General features: G+C 40.7%; 1 protein-coding gene across 6 annotated transcripts in view; it reads left to right on the top strand.

The window, feature by feature from the left end:
• Positions 1–26720, top strand: part of sema5ba (sema domain, seven thrombospondin repeats (type 1 and type 1-like), transmembrane domain (TM) and short cytoplasmic domain, (semaphorin) 5Ba) — a 288051-nt gene that overhangs the window by 103822 nt on the left and 157509 nt on the right. For 5 of the 6 annotated variants that reach the window (XM_034694411.1, XM_034694409.1, XM_034694410.1 and 2 more), the window contains exon 3: positions 22223–22456. In XM_034694411.1, coding sequence (XP_034550302.1) covers positions 22243–22456 — 214 coding nt within the window. In that variant the 5' untranslated portion in view covers positions 22223–22242. Of the gene's footprint in view, positions 1–4930; positions 5039–22222; positions 22457–26720 lie in introns of those variants that run through there. The other variant, XM_034694408.1, reaches the window with a different exon arrangement.

Raw genomic sequence — 26720 nt, 5'->3', positions numbered from 1 at the left:
AGTGTCCTAAAGATGAAAGTTCTGACATTCTGCTTTATAAACTCCCCACATTTTAAAAGCTTGGACAGATTTTTGAACACTACTTCACACTACATAAATATTTCTCACCTCTGCAGCCTCCCTTATAAGATATTGAATCTGTTCTTTCTCCGAGCCAGGCACTGAAGCACAGCAGCTTAGATAAAAGCTTGCACTGCCCCCCTAAAACTGTCCTTTTCTTCCTGACCTTTGGCTCTCCAATTAACAGCCTCCTCTCAGAACACTGGACGGCCCTCTTTTGTGGCGGTGTCAGGCCACAAATGTGTGGGCCGGAGCTTTTGTTTGAGTGGTTCTTCATGTCTCTGCCTTTTTGTTCCCTAATAGCCCATCATCTGGGCCCCGTCCCTGCGACCTCGCTCCTCTGACACATCGCTCTGCTGAACAACAAGGAAAAGGCCACAACTGGAGAGGCTGGAAATGAACAAGAAATTATAACCGCTTTTTCCTGAGTAACGCAAAGAATGCATTTACAGTTTGTGTTGAACACCTTTCAACCTTTTAACATTTACAGAAGAAGCCCTTTTTGTGACCACTCATCAGATGCTGCAAACTGAAAAGTAATGAGTAGTTCAGCTTAAAGAACTCTTCCTAAATGCTTGTCATGCTTCGTTTGCCCAAAAAGGTGGATGTAAAGATGTACGTTCTCTTCTTTTCTGCCTGTTAAACATCTCGTCATCCTTCAGCTTTTGTCTCTTTTTGAAAAGAAATTTAGTCTACAACAGTTTTGATAACTGTCTTGTTGTTTGAAACTCAGCAAGCAAGAATTTCAAACATTTACTGGTTTCTTTCCATCAAATATGAAGACTTGTAAAACAAGATGTAAAACATCAGAATTGTTTCAGGGACAAAACTTTTAATTCTTTCCATTCTCTGTTTAGAAAATTGATTAAATACCAGGATGTCTTTGAAAACTCTGCCCATGACAGCACTGAAAAGAAAACCAGAAAAGATATTGACTTAGTTGGCGGCATAGACTGAATTCTTCAAAATAAATTGAATAATTGCAACAAAAATGTAACAAGGTTTGTAAATCTCAAAGCCAGGGCCCCTTCTCTTGTGCACTGATAGCTTCTCGATACACACTACCAGTCAAAAGTTTGGAAACACCTTCTCATTCAAGGGTTTGTATTTATTTTAATTATTTGAAACACTGTAGATTAATACTGAAGACATCAAAACTATGAAAGAACATATATGGAATTATTGAATGAACAAAAAAGTGTTAAACAAAGCAGAATATGTTTTATATATCAGATTCTGTAAAGTAGCCCCCTTTTTCCTTCATGACAGCTTTGCACACTCTTGGTATTCTCTCAGTCTGCTTCATGAAGTGGTCTCCTGGAATGGTTTCTAATTAACATGAGCCTTGTCAAGAGTTCATTTGTAGAATGTCTTGCCTTCTTAATGTGTTTGAGACCATCAGTTGTGTTGTTCAGAGGTAGGGTTAGTACACAATGGATAGCCTTATTTGACTACTGTTATAATCCAGATTATGGTAAAACCAGATTATTTCATAGTTTTGATGTCTTCAGTATTAATCTACAGTGTCCAAACTTTTGACTGGTAGTGTATATTAGAGAAACAGGCAACTTTTTTCATCATCAGTGTGGCCAGCGGTTTGCCAAAAAGGACTTCAGACCATGAAATATTTTTCTGCACACTCATCAATATTTACAATTCAGTTTATATGATTCGATCCACGCTCTGTGAACATTCAGCCTTTTCAGCAATGACCTTCTGTAGCTTACCCTCCTCTTGGAGCGTGTCCATGATCACTTTTTGCACAGCTGTCAAGTCAGCAGTCTTCCCTATGACTGTGATTGCATGTTCTGAACTAGACTAGATGGTCTCAGCAGATGTGTGTCTAACATGAGTCTGGTCCTGCTGGAGGTTTCTGCCTGTTAAAGGAAGTTTGTCCTTGCCACTGTAACTTGCTAAATGCTGCAAAGTGCTCTGCTCATGGTGGATTAAGATGAGATCAGACTAAGTCCTGTCTGTAAGATGAGACTGGATCTTATCCTGTCTTGATGTTGGGTCTTTGTTAATAATAGAACATAGAGTACGGTCTAGACCTGCTCTGTTTGTAAAGCGTCTTCAGATAACATTTGTTGTGATTTGGTACTATATAAATTAAGATTGATAGATTGATTGACTAAGAGGTACAGGGTGTTTATTCTGTTTGAATAGAGATTTCAAAAGGCAAGGCATCTTTATTTGTAAAGAGCATTTTATATACGAGGGCAACTCAATGTGCTTTACATTAAAACATTAAAAGCATTGGAAACATTCAGACAAGCATAAAAGAGCAAAATTAGAATTACAAATATAATAATAAAAGTTAAAATTGGCACATTTGCATTACTTTTTTAGATGCACCTGTAATGTTAGCTCCACTTGCATGCAGAAATCTGTTTGTAGAGATTAACTGAAGCTAAGTTGTCGTCAGATGCTATGTTGTCAGGTGTTGCATCATGGTGGATGTGTTCCACCTTTTACTTCCCATGCACCTCGCTTCATGACAGATGGTGTTTTCTGCTATTACCGTTCTCATTTGCGCAGGTGATTCAATTCAAGACCATGACCAGTTCACACAGGAATTTATTTCAGGCCACATTTTAAAAAGTAATGTGAAGATCCAAACACACAAAAAAATAGATCAGAGCAAAAATCTAAATTGAGCATTAAAGCTTGCAGTGTGAAGATCAGGGGTAGATATGAACAGAACCTGGCAGAGACAGAATTGAGCGGTGGGATGAAGAGTTAAAGGTGTGCAGGGGTAGGCGGGGAGTTCAGGAGGTGGAAATTGGTGGAAAGGCAGGGGTGACTGTGGGGCAGACAGGTTGTAAATGACTGCTTGTGTATGTCTAGAGAAGAGAAAGGAAAGAACTGTGGACTGCAAATACATGAAAATATAGTCTGCCGCTTACTTCAATATTTGAAGACGTTCTTGTAACTTTTTCAAGCATCAAACTGGTTTTCCAACTTCCTCTCTTCCAGTAGTGTTGTGCAGCTCTTTGTAATGTCTTACCATCAACATTCACACTGTTTTCAAACTGCTTTTGAATTGTTTTTGCCTTTGAGGCTCACTTCAACCTGTTCCTCTGTAACACATCTGAGCTCAGCCTGTAAAGTTACTCTCTAATGTGAAACCGGTGGACAAAATTGAACAGTCTCTTGCTTCTGCGAGTTCTCTGAACTAGTTGGGTGAGTTCAAATCAATAACAGAGGCCCGCGGGGCTCTCAGTCCACACAATGAAACAGTATCAGGTAGACTGAGAGAGAAATGCAGTCGATAATATCACATTATGGTTTGTGCGTGTGTGAATGAAGGTGTGTGCGACTGTGGCTGACAGTGCCAAGTGAAATCATAATAGAGTTTCTGAGGGCCAGACAGAGTGTGTTATTACAGACTGGTGGATGAGCACAGGGGTAAAATGGCTGCCTGTTAGAGGAAGGAGCTGCAGTTTCAGTCTGTGTTTATGTGTGTGTGCAGGTAGGGGTTTCCCAGTGTATCTCACATGTAATTATACACATCTGATAGTGTAGAAGAATGTGTGGAGGGGGTTTTCAACTGCACACATCCTGCCAATCAAACCCTAATAACCCTGCAGTCTGATTAGCCGTCTGCTGACCGTTAATAGCCCTCAATCAAACTCTTTTCCAATCACTCGAGGTGAAAATCATTTCTTGATTTCTGCAGTTTCTAAGTTGAATATAATTGAAATTCACTTTTACAAATGACTATCATTTTGGTGTCAATGTTGTTCAACTGAAGTTCTCGAAGAAAGGGTCGTTCTTAAAGTCAGACACGCGGGAACAGCTGGCGTCAGGAGAGTTTTCTGCTTCTGTGTTTTTTGTGCAATGAAGAGTTGTTCATCAGAGCTGCTGCTCATCCTTGGATTTCATGGTCATGTTTGAAAAGACTAATGTTAGTTTATGCAATGAAAACTACCCACACAGTTCCTGAATCACTTTGCATTACAAATAAGATCTGCTTTCAATATCATATTTCACTTTAGGAATGTAATTAAAATGCACAATGAGACATGCTGATACACAGCAAGAGAAAAGCTGCAAAAGTCATACATCACATTACTCTGTCATGAGCTACTTTTGTAAAGATCTGTATTTCCATTGTGCTGTAGTCTGGCTGTGGCTTTGAGGTCGAGGCAGATGGCTGTCTAACATGAGTCTGGTTCTGCTCGAGGTTTGTGCCTGAAAGTTTTTCCTCCCCGCTTGAACTTACTAAATACTGTGGGTGGAATGCTCAGGGTGGATTAAGGTGGTAAGGTCTTGGTGTTGGGTCTCTGTTCATAATTTGACATAGATGTGGTCTAGACCTCCTATTTGTAAAAGCGTCTTGAGATAACGTTTGTTGTGATTTGGCGCTATACAAATAAAGATTGATTGGTTGATTGACTTCCTGTTTTATTTTGTTGATCTTACCTTGTGTTTTCATCTCTTGCTTTACCTCCAGTCTTTCCTGGTATGAGTTATTCTTAGTTTGGTTTTTGGTGTGTTGTTCAAATCACAGGCTCTTCTTCTCATGGTGTGTGTTTCTTTAATTATGTTCCTCAGTTAAGTACTTTTAGTTTCCTGTTTTATTTTGAAAGTTTTTTCCCCTTGTTTACTTCCTGTCTGTTTAAGTTATGAGTTATCCTTTTGTCTTCCTTATGATGTTTATTCATGATCACGTCTTATATTAATATTCATTACGCTTGTGGTCCTGTGTGTTCAGTGTTTCCTGTTTTATTTTGTAGATCTTGCCCCAGTATGTTAGCTTTATTTTGACTTCCTGTCTTTGTTTGTTTTCCCACCTTTTTTTTTAAAAGTGTCCTCCCTTGATTAGTTTCACCTGTGTCTTGTTTTCCACACCTGTGTCTTGATTATGTTCAGTGTTTTCAGCCTTTGTCATCATCCTTGTAGTTTACCTAGTGACTGTGTGTTTTGATATTTAAAAAGAAGCTTTCTGTGTTAAATTATCTTCAATCGTCTGAACGTGAGTCCTCCTCATTTTTTTTTTGTCATCATACCTGACACATTCTGGCTAGAAACATAATTTTCTTGCTGATCCACCAAACCTTGCTAAAGCATTTGACAGATTTATATCAGGGAATGATTTCAGTTCTTCCTGGACTCTGGACAGCCTGCTCTTCTTTTTTCACTGATCCCCTGAGAAACCTGTGACTTCAGCTCCTGCCAGAGTGACTCAATGCTATTAGCCTGATTCAAGGAAGCTAATTATGTAATCTGAAGACATGATTTAGTAAGTCAAGGGCGCTAGTTATTAATTAGATGGAACAAATTTCTAATTAGAGCACACAGATTAATTTGAGGTTACAAATGTCTAATGCGTGTGAACAAAATATAAAAATAATTCTACACCTGATCTCTGCGGCTTCATGGACATGAAAAACTATGTTCAGTCATCTGATTACATCAGCCTCATCACACAGCCTTCATCAACTGAGCTTTCTACTTTTAGATTATTTTATTACCTTTATTTGATAAGACAGTTGACTGTGGAGGAGAGAGTGGAAGATTATGCAGTGAAGGATCCTGGCTGTGCATGGGGTGTGCACCTTAACCCTGAGATTACATGGCACCCCACTTAATTGGTGTTTCCTCTGTTGTTATTAATCTAGAGTTCTTATATAGGCTTTGCCCAATACCTGGCTGACCTCCTCCACCAAGGTCTTCGGACCTGGGTCTCCTCTCCATCCCCTAGACTAAGCTGCGGACCTTCGGGGACAGAGCATTCAGTTTGGCAGCCCCCACCCTGTGGAACTCTCTCCCTCCCGACATCAGAGCGCCCCAACCCTGGACAGTTTTAAGAAAGCAATCAAAACGCACCTTTTCCTCAAGGCCTTTCCCTATTAGATATCCCCACCTTACCCCCCAGACCCCCTACCTGACCCTGTGAAGCGACCTTGGGTTTCTTGAAAGGCGCTATATAAATACTAGTTATTATTATTATTTGTCTGAAGCCATATCTTATCAACAACAGTCTTCATACTGTCATTTTTGAGAGTTACCATCACTGGCGGATGGTGGTCATATTGGCTGGTTGGGCTAACACATGCATCAAACCGATGAATAGTGAATGCAGCATTTGATGTAAGACGCAAGGTTACAGGACATCACTGCTGTACTCAAGGAAAAGTCTTCAAAGCCAGAAACCTCTTGACTTGTCCTTCTCCCTGTTCCTTCACAGTGATTGGCTGCTTTTCTTTACATCTTGTTGTGTATGTACAGAGATGAGATTGCACTCATCACGTTGACAGGTCATGTTAAGTTTCCCTAGCATTGTTTGCTTTGTGCTGTTTAAGATGTGAGTTGTGCTGCGTTCCATGCTTTCTTTTTTGCCATAGAACATTATCATTACAATTACACAATATTCAAGACATAAGTACATAACAAGCATACAACATTCTTTTGAGCTCTTTCAATAAACACGTATATCTACATTATAGCCCCTATGGACTTCTCTTTTTGAGGCAAAACATGAACTATAAACATTCAGAGAGAAAGTACCAAAAATAAAGTAAATCAAGCAGTATCAGCAGGCCTAATAAACTTTTGAATAATACCAATAAAGTATTACGACACAAAGAATTAAAGTGAGTTACAAGAATAAAAGTAAAATAGATTGAGAATAGAATTAAAATAATGTTCCTATAATGCACCTAATGGACAAAGTCAGGTCTCAGAGGTTTGACATATTCCACCCAATTTGCCCAGTGTGATCTGAACACTTCTGACCTTAAATTGAAAGAGAGCATTCCATGCTTTCTAATATCAGATGAATGTTTTAATCCACGGTTCCTTAATGAGGCCAAGCTGTGTAAGAGTTTAAAGGTGACGTATCATGCAAAATCGACTTTTTAATGGTTCTCTACCTGAAATATGTGTCCTTGGCATGTCTACAAAATGAAAAAAAATCCATTCTGCCCCTGTTCTGATTTCTCCACCTTTCTGTAAATGTGTGCTGAAACGAGCCGTTTCAGATTTCAGTGTTTTTCATACGTCACAACGCCATCCGGTCTTTAACGGAAGCGTTCAGAAAGGTCCTGCTGCAGGCGCCTCTCCGTCAGGATCAGATTCTGGATCAAATTCAGAGGGTTGAAGTGAAGTATCTGATATTCAACCACATAAGATTAAGTATATGTTCCTAGTCTGTGTTGTTTAAAATAAGTCAAGGGGACCCACAAGAATGAGTTACAATAGTAGGCTCCAGAAGTCTCTAGGAAGGGCCTAAAAAAGATCACCTTTGACCTAGGCAAATATATGATTGACAGTGACAGTTGACGTCTCTGTCAATACTTAGAACAAGGCGCCCATAAATGGAGTCAAATAGCAGCTAACTTGAAACTTGTATTGAAGAGTCCATATATGTGTATGTTTGAAGGACACCCTCATTCTAATTTGAGTGCACCTTCATAGTATTTAAGCCAGAACGTGGAGACAGAAGAGAGGCGACTTCATCTGGCCCGGTCGTCCTCCAAGCAGTCGCGATGCTTGTTACTGATGCTGATGCTGTTTGATTGTAATAAATCGATTTTCTATTCAAGCTGGCCAGTGTCACGAGGTTCATTCTACATCTGCACATCACGGGCTGTTAAGACATGACAGAAGTAACGCGGGTCTGTGAGCAGCCGTGTATATTCAGCCAACATATAAACATTAGATCAACGTGCTGGAGAGCCGAGGCCACACCCACTTCCTGAGGGGGCGTGGTCAGAGAGAAAAGCGACCGCTCTGAGGAGGACTGAAGAAGAGGGTTTTTCAGGCATGCCAAAATCTGATTTCTAAGTGTTTTTTTGAGCATAAACTTTAAAGACATGTTTTGGGGACCTCTTAGACCAATATATATTGATGAAAAAGAGCGTAATATGTCACCTTTAACATCTAGATTTGCTTCTCTGTGGGGCCTCTGAAGTCCCTTAAGGTCATAATTTGTGTCTTGTGCACATAACGGTCTTGTGCGCCCCTGAACAATGACTGTTATTTGTTTCATGTTTATTCATTCAATCTTGCAGACAAGCACCTTTTACAAAATCTGTGTATGACTGAAAAATACATGAAGTCAGGACACTCATGTAACATTTAACAACTCAAATCATCATTGCAACATCCACGTCTTGGTGGGCCTAAAAGCAAACCCCAGGGATACATTGTTTAACTGCAGGGGTAGGAAAAAATCCATAACCAGCATGAGCGACGAGACAAAAGGCAGATCGAAAATGGAGATTGTGCTGTTTACAAAATTGAGAATGAACTGTCATGCTCAAACCTGTGTTGCCCTTCAGAGAAGGATGATAGCAGCTGATGTTCTAGATTTTTATTGCATAATTTACCAGCAGACATCTGAAAAAAAAAAAGTTTCTGAGAATAGAAATAAAGAAAACACGGGAAATGATTCCTTCAGAAAGAGAGAGTAAACAAGGCTGCTGAAAGTCACGCAGACAGCCAGGTATTATAGAGAGCCGGTTTATATTTCCCACAATCCCTCCGATTGCACACAGATACGCACCAAATGAATAAGATGTGCACACACACCAGTGTTTTCTCCCCCTCCTCTGTTCTTGTGCTTGGCTGTCTCCTCTCTCATCTCATCTCAGCTGACAGTCCCACAGCTATACGAGTGTATCAGATGCCACCATCCCTCAGGCCCCATAATGCCTCCATCCAGCACCGCCTCGGATTTGATATCGGACATAATCCAGACAGCGCCTGCCAACCTCGCCACCTCATCAGCCCTGTCACTCAGTGTTGTCCCTGAAACACACACACACACACACACACACACATACCAGGCACTCATTGTTTTCTCCCCCCCTTGTATAGAAGCCTTTCTCTAGTTGTGCCTGCCTTCTCAAGCATGAGTGAAGCGACTCAATAACTGAAGATGACCCCTCTGTCACCCTTCTTTTTCCCCAAGAAAGGACAGAAAAAAAAGATCTTCTATCTCGCCCTGCAACCATCTCCATCACACATTCCTGCTTCTTTCCCCCAAGTGTGTTGTCTACATGTTCGTGCCCGTTCCCTTGAGACTCCCATGAGGCCCCTGTTGCCCCCCCTTATAGCGGTGCAGGCATTAAAGAGATTGGTGGGGTTGAGCTATTGAGTTGAATTCGACATGGTCAATGTAGCCTGGCTGGACCAAACCCCCCGAGGGCGATGGTGGGAGAGGTTGAATGGGATGGGAATATGGTGGCAATATGCATCCAGGGGAGGGGGTGTCGGCGTTTATCACGAGGTTTCTAAGGTTGCTTTGATTTGTTAGTTTCATTAAACGGAGACACATGTTAGCACGCACACTGTACTGCTTTTTCATGGTGTTCTTCTTCTGTTCTGGGAGGCAACATGACAGGTGTGAAATGAGCTCTGCTGCATTTTGTTCTGCTTAACAACTGTCTTGATTTACAGTCAGAATTTGAGGCATCGATCTTGTATTGGGCTCCTGGAGGAAACAGGTGTTATTTCCTTGTGGTGTACTTCTTTTCTATGTGAGAGACAATTCCTGCGAGCGTTAGGATGAGGGGGCATTGCCATCCCTTCGTCACAGTTGCTAATGATGAGTTTTGGGTGGCTCTGCAGGAACAACACATATTTTTGTTGCACTTAAAACTCTGCAGAAGCTGAAGTCCAAATCCTGCAGGAAAGTTTCTTGTCAAGGACGTGTAATCACTTGTAATGAATCAAAGAAAGGGGAAAGGATTTGCTGCAAAAATGGCCAATTACGTTTCATATAGGGATGCATCGATCCTACTTTTTAGGTCCTGACACCGATATCGATACCTGGGCTTTGGTATCTGCCGATACCAATCCTGGTATTGTCTAATAATCTCTATTCCTTAATGTGAGGGTAGAAACATGTTTTGGCAACTTCAGGCTTTTCTGACTTGATGGTGAACTGTACCCAGGTTCCAAGTGCTAAACCAGAGGCTGGAATCCCTTAATTTCAAGGATCTGGAACAATTAATCCAGTAACCTGTCCACTTTTTCACACTTTGAATCCATTATTAGACGGTTTCTTGCTTCTTTGCAGTAAGCTACAGCTCACGCAAACCTCTTCCTTTGGGCTCCCATTATATTCTTCAGCGTGACAACATTACCGCTGCACATGTTGCAAGTTTCCTGCAGAGTAGCTAGCAAAAGAAGCATGCACCTAAACTGCAGGGCCTCTGTAGTTATCCTCCATCATGCTCCACCGGGCAAAATGCACAGAACAGCCGGCGCTGATGACACACATGGCTGTTTTCAACACAGAAAAGCATAGAACTGAGATGAATAGATCTGCCATATGGATCGGCACTATATATCGGCCTCTTGTCACTGATATCCGATCTAGCTTTTTGAGTCCAATCTAGCCGATATCCGATACCAGGATTGGATCGGTGCATCCCTAGTTTCATATACTCAAGAAGGGCTGTGACTTTTTTGAAAATAGCAAACACTTTTTATATTCCTTTTTGGCCACACACAGTTCCTTCCCTTTCTCTCTTCCAAAATGGTGTAAAATTGTCATTTTACTTGTGTTGACTGCTTCCCAGTGGGCCAGAAGCAATTTAATCAGTGTCGTATCTGATTCAGATGAGATCCCGCTCAGGGATTTAGCGTTGAGATGTAATTAGAGGCACTCCCCCTCCCGGGCCAGGTTGAATTTTAGAGGCAAAAGTCCAGTAAAGGTGCAGTGGACCCTGAAAACTCCTGGTCCATAACTGTCCCCAGAGTGATGGAAGAAAGAAATGAAAGAGCAGAGAGAAGAGTGGAGAGGAGAGGAGAGGGGGTCAAAATGAGATAGGGGAGATGATTTTTACGACTGGCACAAGGAGGATCGACACACCTGCCGAGAGGCCCCCGCGGCCTGGAGGGATGTGATGGGCTCTGACAAACCGAGAGCTGCGTTTTGAAAAGCAGTAGTTATGGCCCCCTGCCCAGTCTTTTTTCCCTCAGACTTTTTTTTTTAGTAGCTAGAGGGGAAAAGTAACATTTGGAGCCAAGGCTGTCAGGCTAAGCCGTCAAAGATTCAATTTATTGAATGAGGGAGGAGGGAGAAGAGTTTTGTTTTATGACACGCTCATTTTTAAAGCCACTTAAAAACTCTAATACACAATGGCCTTTAAACTATGTAATTAAGGAGCTTATGTTCATAATACTCTGGGTTCTGAAACATATTTGCTTCAACTTAAATTAGGAATATTCTCTTTAATTCGAAGCAACTTTCAGAAATGGATCTATGTGTCTATTTGGCACATGACTCTTGCTCTTATATCTTTGCTGATTTGGTCCTATCCTGCCCATGCATGTGTGCATTGTACAAAATCTTCCTTTAAACTTACTCCCATGGTGCTCAGAGTAAAACTTAAAGAGAAAAATGTCAAATGAATGCTTTTTCAGTCTCCTTGTCAATTGATTTCTTTGGTATTTGAGCCGTGACAGATGTTAAAAAATAACATCATGGAAATAGTCGATGTTTGGGCTGATTGTCTTGTTTCTGTTAAATATCACACAGGCGTCAACATTAAATTGAGGCTGTGCCTTTATCAGTAGAAACAGCTGAGTTTTTTAGCACCTTCCTGATATTTGATTTGAGTTATGTGTGGCTGTGCTTTGATATTTTATGAAAATTCTGCAATAAATCATGTTACATAAAGAATTAGAGTGTCTCATGGCAGCTTATCTGCTGTTTTCTCTACCTATAAGAGTTGTTTGCTGGAGTTACTTCACTGAAGATATTGTTTAGTGTTGAGTGCAGTTTTTCTGTGGTGGTGGTCGATCATTAATGGAAGCCAACATTCAGCTTTGACTGAAAAAAGCAGCATCTCAGCCACAACAGATCAATCAGGCACAGAAGAGACCTTGAGCTCAGGGGAGGAGGAGGCCATTGAGTGTAGGGTCACACTTACCAATTCTCATATACACTACCAGTCAAAACGTTGGACACGCCTTCTCATGCAATGGTTTTTATGTATTTTAATTATTTTCAACATTGTAGATTAATACTGAAGACATCAAAACTATGAAATAATCTGGTTTTGCCATAATCTGGATTACAACAGTAGTCAAATAGGACTATCCATTGTGTACTAACCCTACCTCTGAACAACACAACTGATGGTCTCACACACATTAAGAAGGCAAGTCATTCTACAAATGAACTCTTGACAAGGCTCATGTTAATTAGAAACCAGTCCAGGAGACCACTTCATGAAGCAGACTGAGAGAATACCAAGAGTGTGCAAAGCTGTCATGAAGGAAAAAGGGGGCTACTTTACAGAATCTAAAATATAAAACATATTCTGCTTTGTTTAACACTTTTTAGTTCATTAAATAATTCCATATATGTTCTTTCATAATTTGGATGTCTTTGGTATTAATCTACAGTGTTTACAATGATTAGAATAAATACAAACCCTTGAATGAGAAGGTGTTTCCAAACTTTTGACTGCTATAATGAATGAAGCTGAGTGGAGCACAGGAGATGTAAATGCCACGCCTTCACAGACTTGAAAAATGGTTGTTTAAAACACGTTTATTTCATCTTGACTTCCTCATATTGATTTTACTATATTTTATTCTTCTCTTAAATGCATAATGAGACTCAACTTTGATATGATTTGCTGATTTTTACTTTTTCTGGCTACATTTCGAGAATCTTTCAATCTCTAGGCCTGTTTCTTCTGAAGCCAAGAGTACTCTCTTCTCATTCGTCCCCATGATACTTCCTTAACTCGCTGCTGCTAAAACCATATGTCACATACAGTCCATGTATATACTCTTATCACCTCCTTTTAACACGTATTCCTCTCGTCTCCCTCCTTCAAGCATTCCATTGTCCTCAGCACTTCACTTCCTCATACCGTGTTGCATCAGCGGGCAGTCCGCCATCCAGCTTCCCCCGGGATTATTGTCGAGGTCTGTGCCGAAATACACTCAACCTGGTTCCCGCTGCTTCACTACCAACTTCCCGCTCTGTTGCCATAGATACGCGTTGGCATTGGCAGAGATTTATGAGAGTCTGTGCTCGGGAAAAGGTTGAGATGCATCGGCTGCAATCTGGCTAAAGAGTGGGAAAGATTCTTTAAAGAGAAGAGCTTACCTTGTTTATCTGCGCTGAGCCTTCCAAAGATGAAGTGAGCACAAAGGCACTGTGGTCTTTTTATTATAAGCCACTGAGAGGAGAGACTTAGCTGTTATTGTGCAGCTTTGGGTTGTTTACAATAAGCTGTGCCATGCCGAAGCTTCCCGGTGAGATATTAATGCAGTGCACCTCAACAGTAAATGCGATGCCTCTGGCTTTTAAACTTTTGGGTGAAATTATGTTTTTATTGTTATAATCAAAACAAATTAAGCTCTGGAGCTCTCTGAACTCTGGCTGTGTGCTCTAAGTGTTGGTAGTGGTGCTTTATATCCTGAAGGATTTACTTTTCACTCTTTTACAGACTTAGTAATCTAACCAGAGGTCTTTTGATCCTTCCTCTTTGATGCACACAGAATTTGTTGGACAGACTTAGCTGGCAATGTACCAAGTGTCTCAAGAGACTCAAGAAGTGGCTTTGCTGGTCCCTTGATTGGCTGACAGTTAGATGGAGCACCGCCATCTTTGGGCCTGGCAATGTCTCTCAATCACCAATATTTAGTCTATGGATTAAACTCACACAGCCCTCTTTAACATGTGCAACTGAACTATCTTAAACTCTTCAATGCAACTATTTGCTCCAATTTCACCTTCTACTTTTTTCTAAAGCTCACAGTTCTCCCGCTTTCACACTTTCATAAAGGTTATAATTTAACATTTGTTTGTTTTTGAGGTCATAAGTAGTTGTGTTGCAGTGGAGTGTGTTTTATTAAGTGGTCTTCTTAATATTTTGCACATGAGAGGGACACTTTATATGGTGCAAGTCATTCCAGGGGAGCTGGTAAATGTCATCTGTGTCTAACTCCTCAACTTTTTCACCGGTGTGTCATAAGCCTTCTTATGCCTTAATGAGATTTCCCCTTTTAAATCGTTGCAACAGGTTGCATCATTTCTTAAGTGGTTCCAAATGTTTAGAAGCATGTAATAGTTGAAATTATCTCACTTAACATGGAGCTAAACTTTGTCAAATAAAGTCCTCATCCCAGCTAAACCTTGTGAACATGATTTGAGATGTGTTTGTTTGTTTGTTTGTCTTTATCAACATTTTTATATAACTAGAAGGAAAAAAGGTCTACTTGGGAATTTATGTAATATCAGGGTACGTTGAAATCGATGCATGAGGCCTTGTTTTGAAGCTCACAGGCCTGATGTCTACTTTTAGCAGCAGTAGTGAAGAAAACGGACGACAGCAGCATTAAAACAGACATAAGCAAAAGGAACATCTTTGTTCAGTGCTCTTCCTGGAGCTGAAAGACTTGACATTATTAACATTAAAGTATATTCATCTTTGTAATTTGGAGAAGAGATGTTAGCGGAGAAGGTGATGTGGGTTGTTGTCTGGCTCTTGTGTTGTAAGGCAGGTTGCTGAAGTTCAGTCTTGCTGTCTGCCGTGCTGAAGCAATATAATGCAGCAGGTGAATTGGTGTCCTTCAAGAAGGAACCACTCTGTCATCAGTGAAATCACATAAATCATTGTCATATTTCTTTCCTTTTTAAAATAAAGCTTCTGCTCTATGAATTACTCTCTGAAAGGTTGGCGGTTCAATCTCAGTTCCTGCTGTCACAAAGATGCTGAAGCGTCCTTGGGCAAGCCACTGAACCCCACACTGGTCTGGTGGCACAGCCAGCAATGTGTGAATGTGTGTGAATGTGATTAGTTAATGCTGATGGGCACTTAGTATGACAGCCTCTGCCATCAGTGGATGAAAGTGGTGTAAATGGGTGAATTTGACTGGTAGTGTAAAAGCACTTTAGCTGGTCTTGGGATCACTCAAAGTGCTATTTGGGTACATTTACCATTTCAAATTTTAATGTCTTATTTTTGCTAAATGTCACATTTCTTCAAATGTTCTTGATGTTATTAATGTTTTATTTCTAACTTTGTGAAGCACTTTGAGGGGCTCTATGTAGAAACCTGCCTTGCCTTTCCTGATATGGTATTAGATGCAGTGATTTTAATGGTTGTATAGAAACAAATAGCAGCTGTCTTAAAAAATTGAGTACAGATTGTAGAATGAACATAAAACAAATATGTAGAATTTTCATCTTGTTTCCTGATTCACTTTTTAAATATACATTGCCATGTATGCTGTAGCAAACCAAAGAAATGCAATTTATATTGCAGAAAAGAGACTCCTCGTCTGCAAGAAAAGCTCAGGAGTTGTTTAGATTGAAGCGTTTGAAAATATATTATCTTTGAATTCAGCACAATGAAAGGGACAGCTCTGAAAACATCTGCAAAATGAATGCATTACATGTCCTTGCTTTCAGTATAGGTGCATTAGCAGTTCACAGCATCTCTAATCCCCATATGACATACCCCCACAGTGGCGCCGTATGAGGGGGGGAAGTTAGGATGATTCTAAGGGCCCATGACTGACAGGGCCCTGAAAAATAATAATAATAATAAGAAAAAAAAAACATAACAGTGCACAGAGTGCGCTTAAGGCAGCTAAAATGTCTGGAAAGACAAAGTCTGGGTCCCAGAAAAGGAGGGAAAGAAAGGAGAAAGAGGAGAGAGAGAAGAAAGGGCGACAGTATGTCACCCAGTTTTTCTCCAGGAAAGGTTGGTATAGTCTCTGAGTGGTTCAAATCAACCTGTTTGCTAGTTTGATGTCCACAATGAGATGAACAACCTTGTAGCTAATTAAACTAAATGGGTTTCACCACCCTCCCTACCAGACTCAGCAGCTGATATGTCAGCAGGTGCACCGTCTCCCCACAGCTCCCCCCAACCCAATGAACAACAAGGTGAGCAATGTAGCATGTCAATTAGCATTATTGAAGGGGGTCTGTGGGGATCTCTTTTTTCTCTCTCTCTATCTGTACTATTACAAAAGCCTTTAAAAACAAAGCTATAGCTAAGCTACATAAGCTACAGCCTATAGTCTGTTTTGGATGCTGGGCAGGTTGAAGCATTGAGTGATTTAGTCTGTTTTAATGTCACGTCTGGGTCGATTGGATCCTGGAGATGTGGTCAAGTCAAACTTGACAAACATATGGTGTGGTTACAGCAGTTGCACAGGGTTCTTGTGGCCTTTGGTGATGGGGCCCAATGTGATATTTTTTCATGGGGCCCAAAATCCCTGGCGGTGCCCCTGCATACCCCCTCGGTGCATTAGAGCCCCCCGAGAATGCCTTCATACCTTAAAGCATTTTCTAACCAGTTTTAAAGATTCTGAAGCTTTTACTTGGAGGACCTTTGTGCTGTGGTTCTTACTTTTTAAAGGTCTGAAAGATTTCTGCTTCCTCTCTAAACTCCATCTCCCAGCAATAAGTCCCCAAATCTCCTTCCTCACTGATCACAAAGGTATTGACAAAGAGACGTGCCCGGACATCTATTAGCCCAATCCTCACAAGCACCTTGTAAGTCCTCAGCGTATACTGCACTTTTAATTGACTCAATGCATCCAGCAGGAAGTCTAAATGACTGGCAGACGGGCAAACAGCAGCTCAGGGAGTTTTCTTAGAAGTATCCACTATGTGTGTGTGTGTGTGTGTGTGTGTGTGTGTGGGTGGGTGTGCCATTGTTTACTGAGAGAGCTCTTCCGATGGTATGGATTGTCCCGGTTCCGTGCTGACAAACTGCTGCTAATCCAGAACACAGCAGGACAGGAAATTGGATGGACTCTGTCAGGTCTCTTTCAAGTGGCCTTGAAGAGCCATGCTTGGTCTAAAACACACACACTTGCATTTGAGTACAACACACGCTCAGGAGTGGATGTTGGCACACAGCATGCGTCAGTTCTGCCCACTCGCTGTGACCCAATATGGTGTGTGACCAGCTGTCCATTGCTGGATTTCGCCAGTTTCCCAGATCTGCCGTGTGTATGTGCGCATCTGGGTTAGCTTGAGTGTCTGACATGACTTCTACAGAGTTTTTTTGACATCCCTGTACTAAACTCATCGTACTGCTGACAGGACAGTTCCCTCTGTGTGTCTCCATGCCAAGATAACTCATCCAGCAAAGTCTGAACCTACAGCAGAGTTCTGGTCGTCTGTCACGATCTCCTGTCTGGTCTGCTCTCAGTCCAGCTTTCAGACTAATGAGAGGATTTGTGGAGTCAGCCCTTGACTTTCAGGATTCACTGATTTAATGTGAATTAATCACCTGACAGCTCCACTCCTGTGGGTGGGAGTGTCCTAGTGGGGAAAACTCATACTCTTTACTCTAACTGATAGCATAATGGTCCTTGTTTGATTTCATGTGGAAGCCTTAGTGTATTAGTCATGCTGCACTGTCACTCCACTTAGGTTTCATATCACTCTCCGCTGTCAGATATCATATAAAATTGAAAATCTCAAAAGTAAAAATGAAATGTGGAGTCAGCTGAATTTTTTATTCCATTTATACTGAGGTACTTCTCTCTAGAATATCTGGCTGCTGAAACACAATTCTAAAAAGTGACAGCTTTTGATGGTTTGCAAATAATTTAAACCCTATATTTTATTGAAAATAGGGAGGTTATATTGAAGCCCACTGCTCAATGGAATACTTGATTAAGTGCAGTATTCATTGGGATAATGTCCCTTCATTTATTATTTTTTTAAAGATATATTTTTGGGGCTTTTTGCCTTTATTCCAGAGGACAGCTGAAGAGAGACAGGAAATATGGGGAGTAGAGAGCGAGGGAAGACATGCAGGAAATGGTCGACCGGTCGGGAATTGAACCGGCGACCCCTGCGACGAGGACTGTAGCCTCTGTATGTGGGGCACTTAGACCGCTAGGCCACCAGCGCCCCAATGTCCCTTCATTTTTAACCAGGAATACCAGAATAAATAAATAAAAGCATGAGACTAATGCTTACAAACATTTACTACATTTTTCAAAATGTGAGATGCCTTAGCCTTAACATCCCATCCACCTCTCTTAAATTAAAAATTAGACTTTATAGTAGAACTGTCTCACAATTACAGATCAGAAATGACATCTTGTGTTGATTTTGTGCCTTTGATGAGATGTATCCAAAACTGTAAAACTGAAGTGTCAATATTTTCTGATTCTCACAAAGTTTGGCTGTCTCCTTGACATACAGTATAAAATTAGTAACTGAAATGGTCCGAAGATTGAGCCTTGAGGGACTCCACATGTAATCAAGTAAGGAGACTAACCTGAGTAGACCATTACTTGTGGTTAAAATATGAGGAGGACTAGTCTAACACCCAAAGGATCTTAACTGTTCTACATACCAAGTCATGGTTTTTGTAAAGCAGAAATAATACCTGGAACTCTTTTATTTTTGGGGCTGAAAAGACTTACTTTCATTGCCTATTAATTTATTGATTGCTGTTATTTCTTGATAATTTAAAAATTCTTTGTCAGAATATACTGAAAAATGTCCTACAGATGACGTCCTTAGATGTGTTATAAACCTGCAGATTTGAGTTTAATTTCATAGAGAATAAAATAAACATTTTCACATTTTAGGGAGTTGGATTCATAGAAACAGATTTTTATATAACAGTTGATATCATGTCATCAGTCCATGGTTACAGCTGCATTCAAGTCAAGTCTGGCCGAGCTGATGGAAACCAGGCCCAAGCTGTGTCCACCACCCTTTTCCTTCAAGAAAACTGAGCCTGTCAGCTGGGTGTCATGTGAACTCTGAGATCACCCTGTTATGTGATCTTGCCAAGGTTCAGTGACAAGTAACAGAACCTGAATGCAAACAATCATGAAATGGCACGTGGAGTTCAAAGACAGTTTACTTCCGAGGCTGAACGACTGGGAACAGCAGACCAAAGATAAGCAATCAATTCCCAAGGACAGCTAACTGTGATAGATAAAACTGTAAGAGCAACAGCTAAGCCTCTGCAGAGAATCTAATACCTCGGTTTTTAAGATGGGTCAAAGAGGAAGTTGGGTTCAGAGGTCTCCCATTGGGAGGATTTTGAACAACTGGGTCTAAAAAAAAAAAGTTAGGACTCACATAGTAAAATGTGAAAATCTGAAGAGGCTGAGTCAGAGGTAAGAGAGAGAGAGAACATACAGATGTCACAATGGCCTCATTCTTTTTTGATAGTCTCAGCTTGATGGCACTCTGTAAACAACGAACACCTCTTTGAAAATGAGACATCTGCCTGCAGGAGAGGTATAACGCTGCAGGCTCAAGTGGCCTGAGTGTGCCCTGTTGAGGAGATTTAAGCTTTCATTCTGCTGTTGTGACATTTCCAGCAGGATGAAATATGAATGGATAAATGCCTGACACACACACGTTACCTCAAGTTTGTCTGTATGAGTGTGTGTGGCTCTGATGCACTAGAAAGGCAATTTTTACATACTATAAACTTTCCACCCAGGTTTATTCTGCTGTATCTGTGAGACGGCTTTTCTTTAATGTCAGGGGTTCTGCTGTGTGGGTGCATATGTTTTTCATGTTTGTGTGCTTTGTTTTATCTCATATGCTACATGAATGCTGTTTTGCCCTTGTAGGTGTTTTGTACTTGGTAGTCATGTCCTGCTTCTTGATGCAAAGCTCTGTAACGTGAGTTTAATACAGTTCTCTGAAGCACAGTCTAAAGTCACTATAAGGAGTTTTTAACTTGGTGCAATAAGAAGTTTTGCTAACCAAACATCTTGGACCCAGTTGTTGAGTTACTTTAGTTTCAAACATTACTTTTAGGCAAACTAAAGCATCTCACTTACTTTTCTGGATGCATCCTGGACAAACACCATAAAAAAGTCTCTAAGAATGAATAAGTCTGAGTCCTCCTCTCCATCATCTGAGGCCTAATGCAGTCAATCTCAAATCCAAGTCCTTGTAATAAGTGCTGGAGCCAGGCTTACGTTTGAGTCCTGCATTCGAGCACTACAACGCTTTGTAGGGGATAAGAAAAAAAAAAGGGGCTCAAGGAAAAAAGGATAACGCAAAAAATATAAATGTTTGCTTTTCATCTTTTTAATACAGTCACAAATCGCACAGCTGTGGCAACAAATCTCTTTAAAATTTACATTAAAGGTGCAGTTGGTAGGAATGGGTTAAAAAAATGATACTTTTTTGTGCTGTGTTTGGAAAAAAAAGTCATAATACCCATCGGTATTCATCAGTAATTTGAGATTATGGCAAAATCTCTGTGTTTTCCAACACCACTGTATCAAGCAATGTTATTATTCCCCTTGTTCCCGTTATCACGGACGAATCAGAGCTACTCTCTGACCCTTCGTCCTGATTGGTTGAGGGGCAGTCCCTGCTACGCCGTACTGATTGGTTGGGAAGCCGGCACTACTTCCTAATAGAACACACATGAGAAGTAAACAACGTCTGATGGAACAATGGTAAAACACACAAACGTGCACAATTATCTTTTGTGGGCGGGGCTTACAGGAGCAGAGAGGGGAGGGGGAAGTGAGTGATATTAAATCTGGTGGGGAGGGGAAGTATTGACATTCGAAATCTCTCTCCGAACTGATGTTTATATCACGACTACAAACAGCAAGTTTAACTGAGAGAAAAGAAAGGGACCCACCCCCCACCCTGTCTGAAACCCACAGGCTTGATTGTGTTGTTTTTTTAAAGAGCGTATACTGCGATTACAACGGATTCCTGACTAAACAAAAGCAAAGAGATAGGATATATATCATTTAATAAAGGGGGCGCCAAAATGTACACAAACCAAAAGTTCTTTAAAGCAGCTTTAACTTTCAACTTACTTCAAATTCTTAAAAAGTTTATAGACAAATTAAGAATCCACTGAATGACAGACAGATTTGAAAGTTACGGATGCATTACTGAAACTGGTTTGTATTCCAGTGTCTCTTATCGGTTGGCCATACATCACCTCCACAGATTTAAAGTGCCGTGCTTCTTTTAAGTGAATGTGACCTAACTGAGAGCTCTAACGTTTGGCACGAAGCCTAGCGGAGTCGAGTGCAGTTCAGGAAACATTGAAAACTTCCACCTGTCTCATCAACGCTCTGTTTGTTGGCAGTGGCTTGAGCCTGTTGACTCCGCTGTCTGCAGTGACAAACATGGGCACTCTGTGCATTTGCCTAATTAGTTAGCAGCTGTAGTGAGAGGAATAATTGATTGCAGGGCTGTATGGTTGATTTGCAACTCAACCAAGCTAATAATTTGTTATTGATTGAAGCATTAGCGAGGAAAAAAACCCTATAGAGAGATGTAACCCAGCCAAAGTGCTGCAGAAAGTTGACGCTCTGGGTTTTTAATCTACTTAAATGATATTACACCTCGCTAAGCTAACATCATAAGGAGCGCAGAGCGGGAGATGATGAACTGCAGGTTTCGTCTCAGCACTGAGGACTCGTATGTTATTACTGGAGGAGATTACATTTACTCTGGAAGCGTGAGAGTGTCTGTATTTGTGTCTTTACTGGCAGGCTCAGCTTACAGAATAATTGAATATGGAGATCAGAGATATTATTAATGTGTTTATTTGCGTCACAAATCTGCAATCAAAATGTCACTGCAGCGGACAGGAATCAGTAAATAGTTGCAAACCCAAATCTTCACTGAGTTAATTTCTGCTTCATTAATTTGTGGAACCTTCTGCCTCATTGACCAGTCCACCACTGCCTTCAATTTTCTCATTAAAACCTCCCATTAAATTAACTCCCAAAGTTTAATTGCACATTTCAAATAATTATCTCCAGGTCAGAGGTTAGGTATTTGTTTTGGATGGCTCATTGCTGAAGTGTAGAGTTTTCTGGGAAGTTTTTTGCAATCAAGTGTCCTCACACACTCTTTATTCTTTTTGTCTTGTCTTTAGTTTACTCAGCTTTCTATCTCATCTTCCCAGCCACCCTCTTGTTACCTAACATCCTTGCTTTCATCCCACGTTTGTGTCCTCTTTACAGGATCTTTTTATTTTATTTTATTTTTACATTTGCATTACTTTTTCCATTCTTCTTCTTTTCTGCTCCTCTGCTGGATGCCGGAGCCCAGAAGCCTCTCAGGAATTGAAAGTTGGAGAGAAGAAATGATTTTGAAGTGACTCACAAAGAGCGTCGTCTCTTTGAAGCCAGGTGTGAAAATGTTGCATTGAGGTACTGAAGTTGGTCTCTTCTCTCTCTCCTGCAGCTGTATCCCAGAGGCCCAGCATGGCAGCTAGAGGAGAGGTTGCCACCATGACATCGTCCTCACAGGACTACAAACCTTCGTCTATGGCCGGGCTCTTCCTTCTCCTCTTCCTCCTCGTCCCAAATGTCGTTACGCAGAACTCTGCTGTACCTACGACCCCAACCCCGTCACTGTTCGACCCCATGAGACAACCAGAGTGCACGAAGAAAGAACATCCAAAGGTTTCCATCCAAGGTAAGACTTTGTCTACAGAACACCCCCTTGAAGTTGAATTTAAAAGGTTGGATGACATGACAGCTCCACAAAGGTGAAACCAAAACATTTGTGGAGCTCCCCCTGTTGACAGGCTAAAGCAGGGGTTCCCAAACCTTTCAGGCCATGGCCCCCAAAATATAGATGCCAAAGACTTGCGACTACCACTGTCCCTCAAAGGGATTTAATGCGGCTTCATTTAGCTGGTTTGCAGAAAATGAGCCTGCCTATATGAGCATGTGTCTGTGTTTCCTGTGCCGTTATGATTTAACCTACTGCTACTGATGCTTTTGATAATTAACTGTTCACTAACCCTAAAATTAGGAGTCATCCAGCAACAAAGAAAGGCAGAAAACTCATTACATTTTCTATTTTCAAGGTTTTATTTCAAGTTTAGCTTCTATTTTTGTTGATATTTTGTCACTATAATAAGTAAAATGTATTATTTTAGATAACTTAAAAAAAAAAACCATTCTGAAAGACTTCTCACAACCCCCCATTTGTGTCTCGAGATCCCCCAGGGGGTCCCAACCCACACTTTGGGAACCCCAGGGCTAAAGCATAGTTAGCACAAAGCCTGCCTCTGCCATGTTAACAGCTGGGGCATGGGTCAAACTTTAAAACCAAAATACCCCTCAAACATATATTTTACAGTTCGTCCATACCATGCTAATGCTATCCAAGAGAGGTTTAGATTTATTAGTTTTTGGTGCTGGAAAAGGGGTATAACATCATGATGGGAATGGGAATGGAGATGGGAGTAGAGGAGGAACTGAGAGAACAGGTAACTATCACTAACACAAGAGTTATTGAGCTTTTTGAATCCCTGAGTTTCTGCTTCAAACCGGCACAAGAAGCCGGTCTGCTCTCAATGTAAGGGCCTGATGAATCTTTGGGGTTTTATCTGTAAGTTAATTGTGTGTTTGAAAGCTGAAAGGCGGGTCGTCAATACCATAGTTCCACCAGTTCAATCCTTACCACACAGCTTCAAAAAAATCACATTGTAGAGCGGATTTTGGCTTCACTTTTGTACAACGGGAGGATGTGGAGGTGCACAGTCCATCATTTTGCACTGTCAATGAATTGGACAATGAGTGCTTTTGTATATTCTAGATTTGTATTCCTTTAAAAGCTTTTGAACGAGGAGTGAAGTGAGTGGGAAGGCTCTGTAGTGAGAGAGAGAGAGAGCACAGTTCTTCCTTACAGCTAAATGTGTAACAGAAAGGTCAACAGTTTGGCTGTTTACATTGATCACTTTAGACTGAAAGAGGAAGGTACTCTTCTTTCATTTAGAGTCTGTTTCAGTTTGAGTCAAATATAGTTAAACTGACACAGGTACCCGCTGCACTGAGTACTACTGTCAGGTGAATTCATCCTGCTGCCGCGCTCACACAGACGTTGTTAGACTTCTAACAGGGTTAAGTGTACACATGGCGGGGAAGTCATCTTTCTCAGCAGAATTATTTTGAAGGATCACTTTTTGGGTTTCATTACAGATTAGGGGTTTTACATAGTGCTGGATTTTTCTGCCTTACAGATCGCATCACTGTGAAGAAGTCAGACTAGATAAGAAACGCAATCAGACGGGTTATAAACAAACCTCTTGGGAAGGACGACATGAGCATACTGTAAATGTTTCAGCTGTCAGCATAATTTAGGGTTTAAAGACAACTCCCTGCTCCAAGCTTGACTTCCCCTGCTTACTCTGTAGTTCAGTGCACACAGTTGTCTTATTGTTATGAATTATTACAGACGTATCAGGTTCATTCACTTTCAGGCTATCCTCAAAATAAAGTGGATAGATTTTTGTGGATGGACTTTTGGCTGCTCATTGAATACAGAGTTATCTTTAAAGATAAGAATGTAGGCTCCAAATCCTGAAAAAATTACATCTACTTTGGTATACATCAACATTTTCTTTTCACTGAGGCACCCTCACAGGTAAATTTATGCCTCCTATATATATGAAGATAGATATGAAAGATTTAAACTGCGTAACCATTTCTACCCACAAACCTCCATGTTTCCTTTCTGCTGGGATGGAAAGTAAACAAAGCTTCCACTTCAAGATTCAAAGATTCAAAGGTTTTATTGTCAATTTCACCGTATATGCGAGGACTTACAGGAAAATCAAGATGCTGTTTCTTTCTTCCAGCTCTTAAAAAGCAAAATTTAAATATAAGATACAATCAAATACAGAAGGAAACAGCCTATGTACACAATGCAGGTAATGCAGTGTCGTGACAATTTAAATTGGACATATGTAAATGGATGATAGTGCAGATGATATTAAGGTGCAAACAGATTTGCAGATAAATAGTTTAATGTGCAAAACAGCTGAACAAGGCACTCAAACTAACATAAGCTTCCAAAAAACGTGCACAAATATGGACGAAATGAACGCAGAGTACAGGGTAGAACATCTGATTTCCATTTACCTATGTGCACGTTGGCAAGTCATCATAAGTTCATTCATTCCTATTGGAATCTCTCTGATATCCAATGTGCCTGTGAAACTCCTTCCCCTCTTAATACTTCGGTCTGGAATCCGTCACCAGTACGTTCAGACATATTGAACTTTTGTGTTGGATTTCAGAGAGACCATGTGACTGTGAGATAGTTAGTAGCCAGTTAACTGAGATAGCAAACTGCTAACTTGTGGAGTTAGTACCATTATAAAGAACTTGTGAATCTAGTTTTACCACATTTTAAATTTGAGTAATGTTATTCTGCTAAAATATTCTGCTATGCATTAAATACAGTCAGATTGTCTTTATCAGTTTAATTTGAAATACAGAAAGATTGAACTATCAGGCAAAACAGCCTCTCCCCCATGGCTACAGGTGGTTTCGATGAGGTTTCTATCCATCTGTGTAGAAATGCACTTCCTTTTGTTGGACACTAGAGGCGTAATTCATATAGTTACTGATCTATGGACACCTGGCAAATATGCAAGAAGAAGCAAAGCTGAAGGCTCTGTTTTTATACGTATACCTGTATGCATAGAGGACTTGGAGCTTAAATTAACTTCAAGATGTTTTGCTAAAATTGTAATTATCTGAAAATTTTCAATCGTGCAGATAAAGGAAATTATAGTAAGATTATGTTATCAGCTTCTTTTTGGTAGAATGAACCAATGCTCAACATTCATAGGGGCAAATTCTTTATAAGGTTATTTGAAAATGTAAAAAGGAAATCAAAGCGGTTCAAACTTTTAATTTACCAAACTTCATGCTAAAGCGTAACCTTTTTGTAAAAAGCTTTTCTTGGATTTTTGAGGTTTTAAATCCTTTTTAGTTACCTCTTAACACAGACATTGAAGCCATTTGTAGAGTTTCATTGAGGCTCAGTACAGCAGATTATTGCTAACATGTATCTTAAAGGGGGCAGCTCCATACAAGCCCCTGAGACATTAAACCCATTAGAAGTGAAGCCATGGACATCTTATCTAATTTGTTCACACTTTTCCTACACATGGAAGCGTGCGGCATGCATGCCAAAGTAAAACAAAGTGGATTCATTAAGCTGTCCCCGTGCCTGCAGCAATAAAACTGCACAGCTCGGCGTTCAGGCGGGTCAGCATGCAGCTATAAAAGAACAACAGAAAGCAAGAGGGGACAAGATAGAAGTGATTTTGTGGAATAATGGTGCTCACTATCAGGCCCGTTCATCTGTACAGTGGGCCGGGGAACAAGGCCTTCCTCACGGTGTGAAATGGAACAGAACAGTTTGGGGCTCCGAATGGCAGACAGATATGGCAGAATGAAAGGTAAACACGCACGAAATTGCTGTGTTTATTCTTGAATGGGGTTGTTTGTGTTCCCTCTGCCGAGAGCGGTGACTGAGATTGGAGGAGCCAAAATCGCTGGTGGGGATCGAGGACAGAAACAGAAAAATTGAAGAGGTTGCCACAAGGTTTTCTTGTGATTAGAACTATACTTTGCCCCCTCCAAAAAATATTGCAAACATTTCCTGAGGACTTCTTGGTTTTCTTGTCTCTTTAACTGCAGTATTGTCTGCTTTGTGCTGGAGGTCCAGAAGAGCTTTGTCGCTGGTCTTCAGTCTGGCTAATGGAGCAAAATGAGACACAAAAGACGTCTGTGATATTTTGTTCTTTTCAACTGGACTTTCTGTGCAATAGCAGTTTTAAGTTTTACAATGGAAGCCTCTTTGTGATAGTTTCAACCTATAGAAATGGTAAAATAGCTTAGTTTTTGTACTGAAAGAAAAAAAAAAGCTGAGGGTC

Source organism: Notolabrus celidotus, chromosome 10, assembly GCF_009762535.1.
Source record: "Notolabrus celidotus isolate fNotCel1 chromosome 10, fNotCel1.pri, whole genome shotgun sequence".
In the NCBI taxonomy this organism is placed as follows: Eukaryota; Metazoa; Chordata; class Actinopteri; order Labriformes; family Labridae; genus Notolabrus; species Notolabrus celidotus.
The sequence above is the reverse complement of the archived record's forward strand: the minus strand, read 5'-3'. Positions and strand labels throughout refer to the sequence as shown.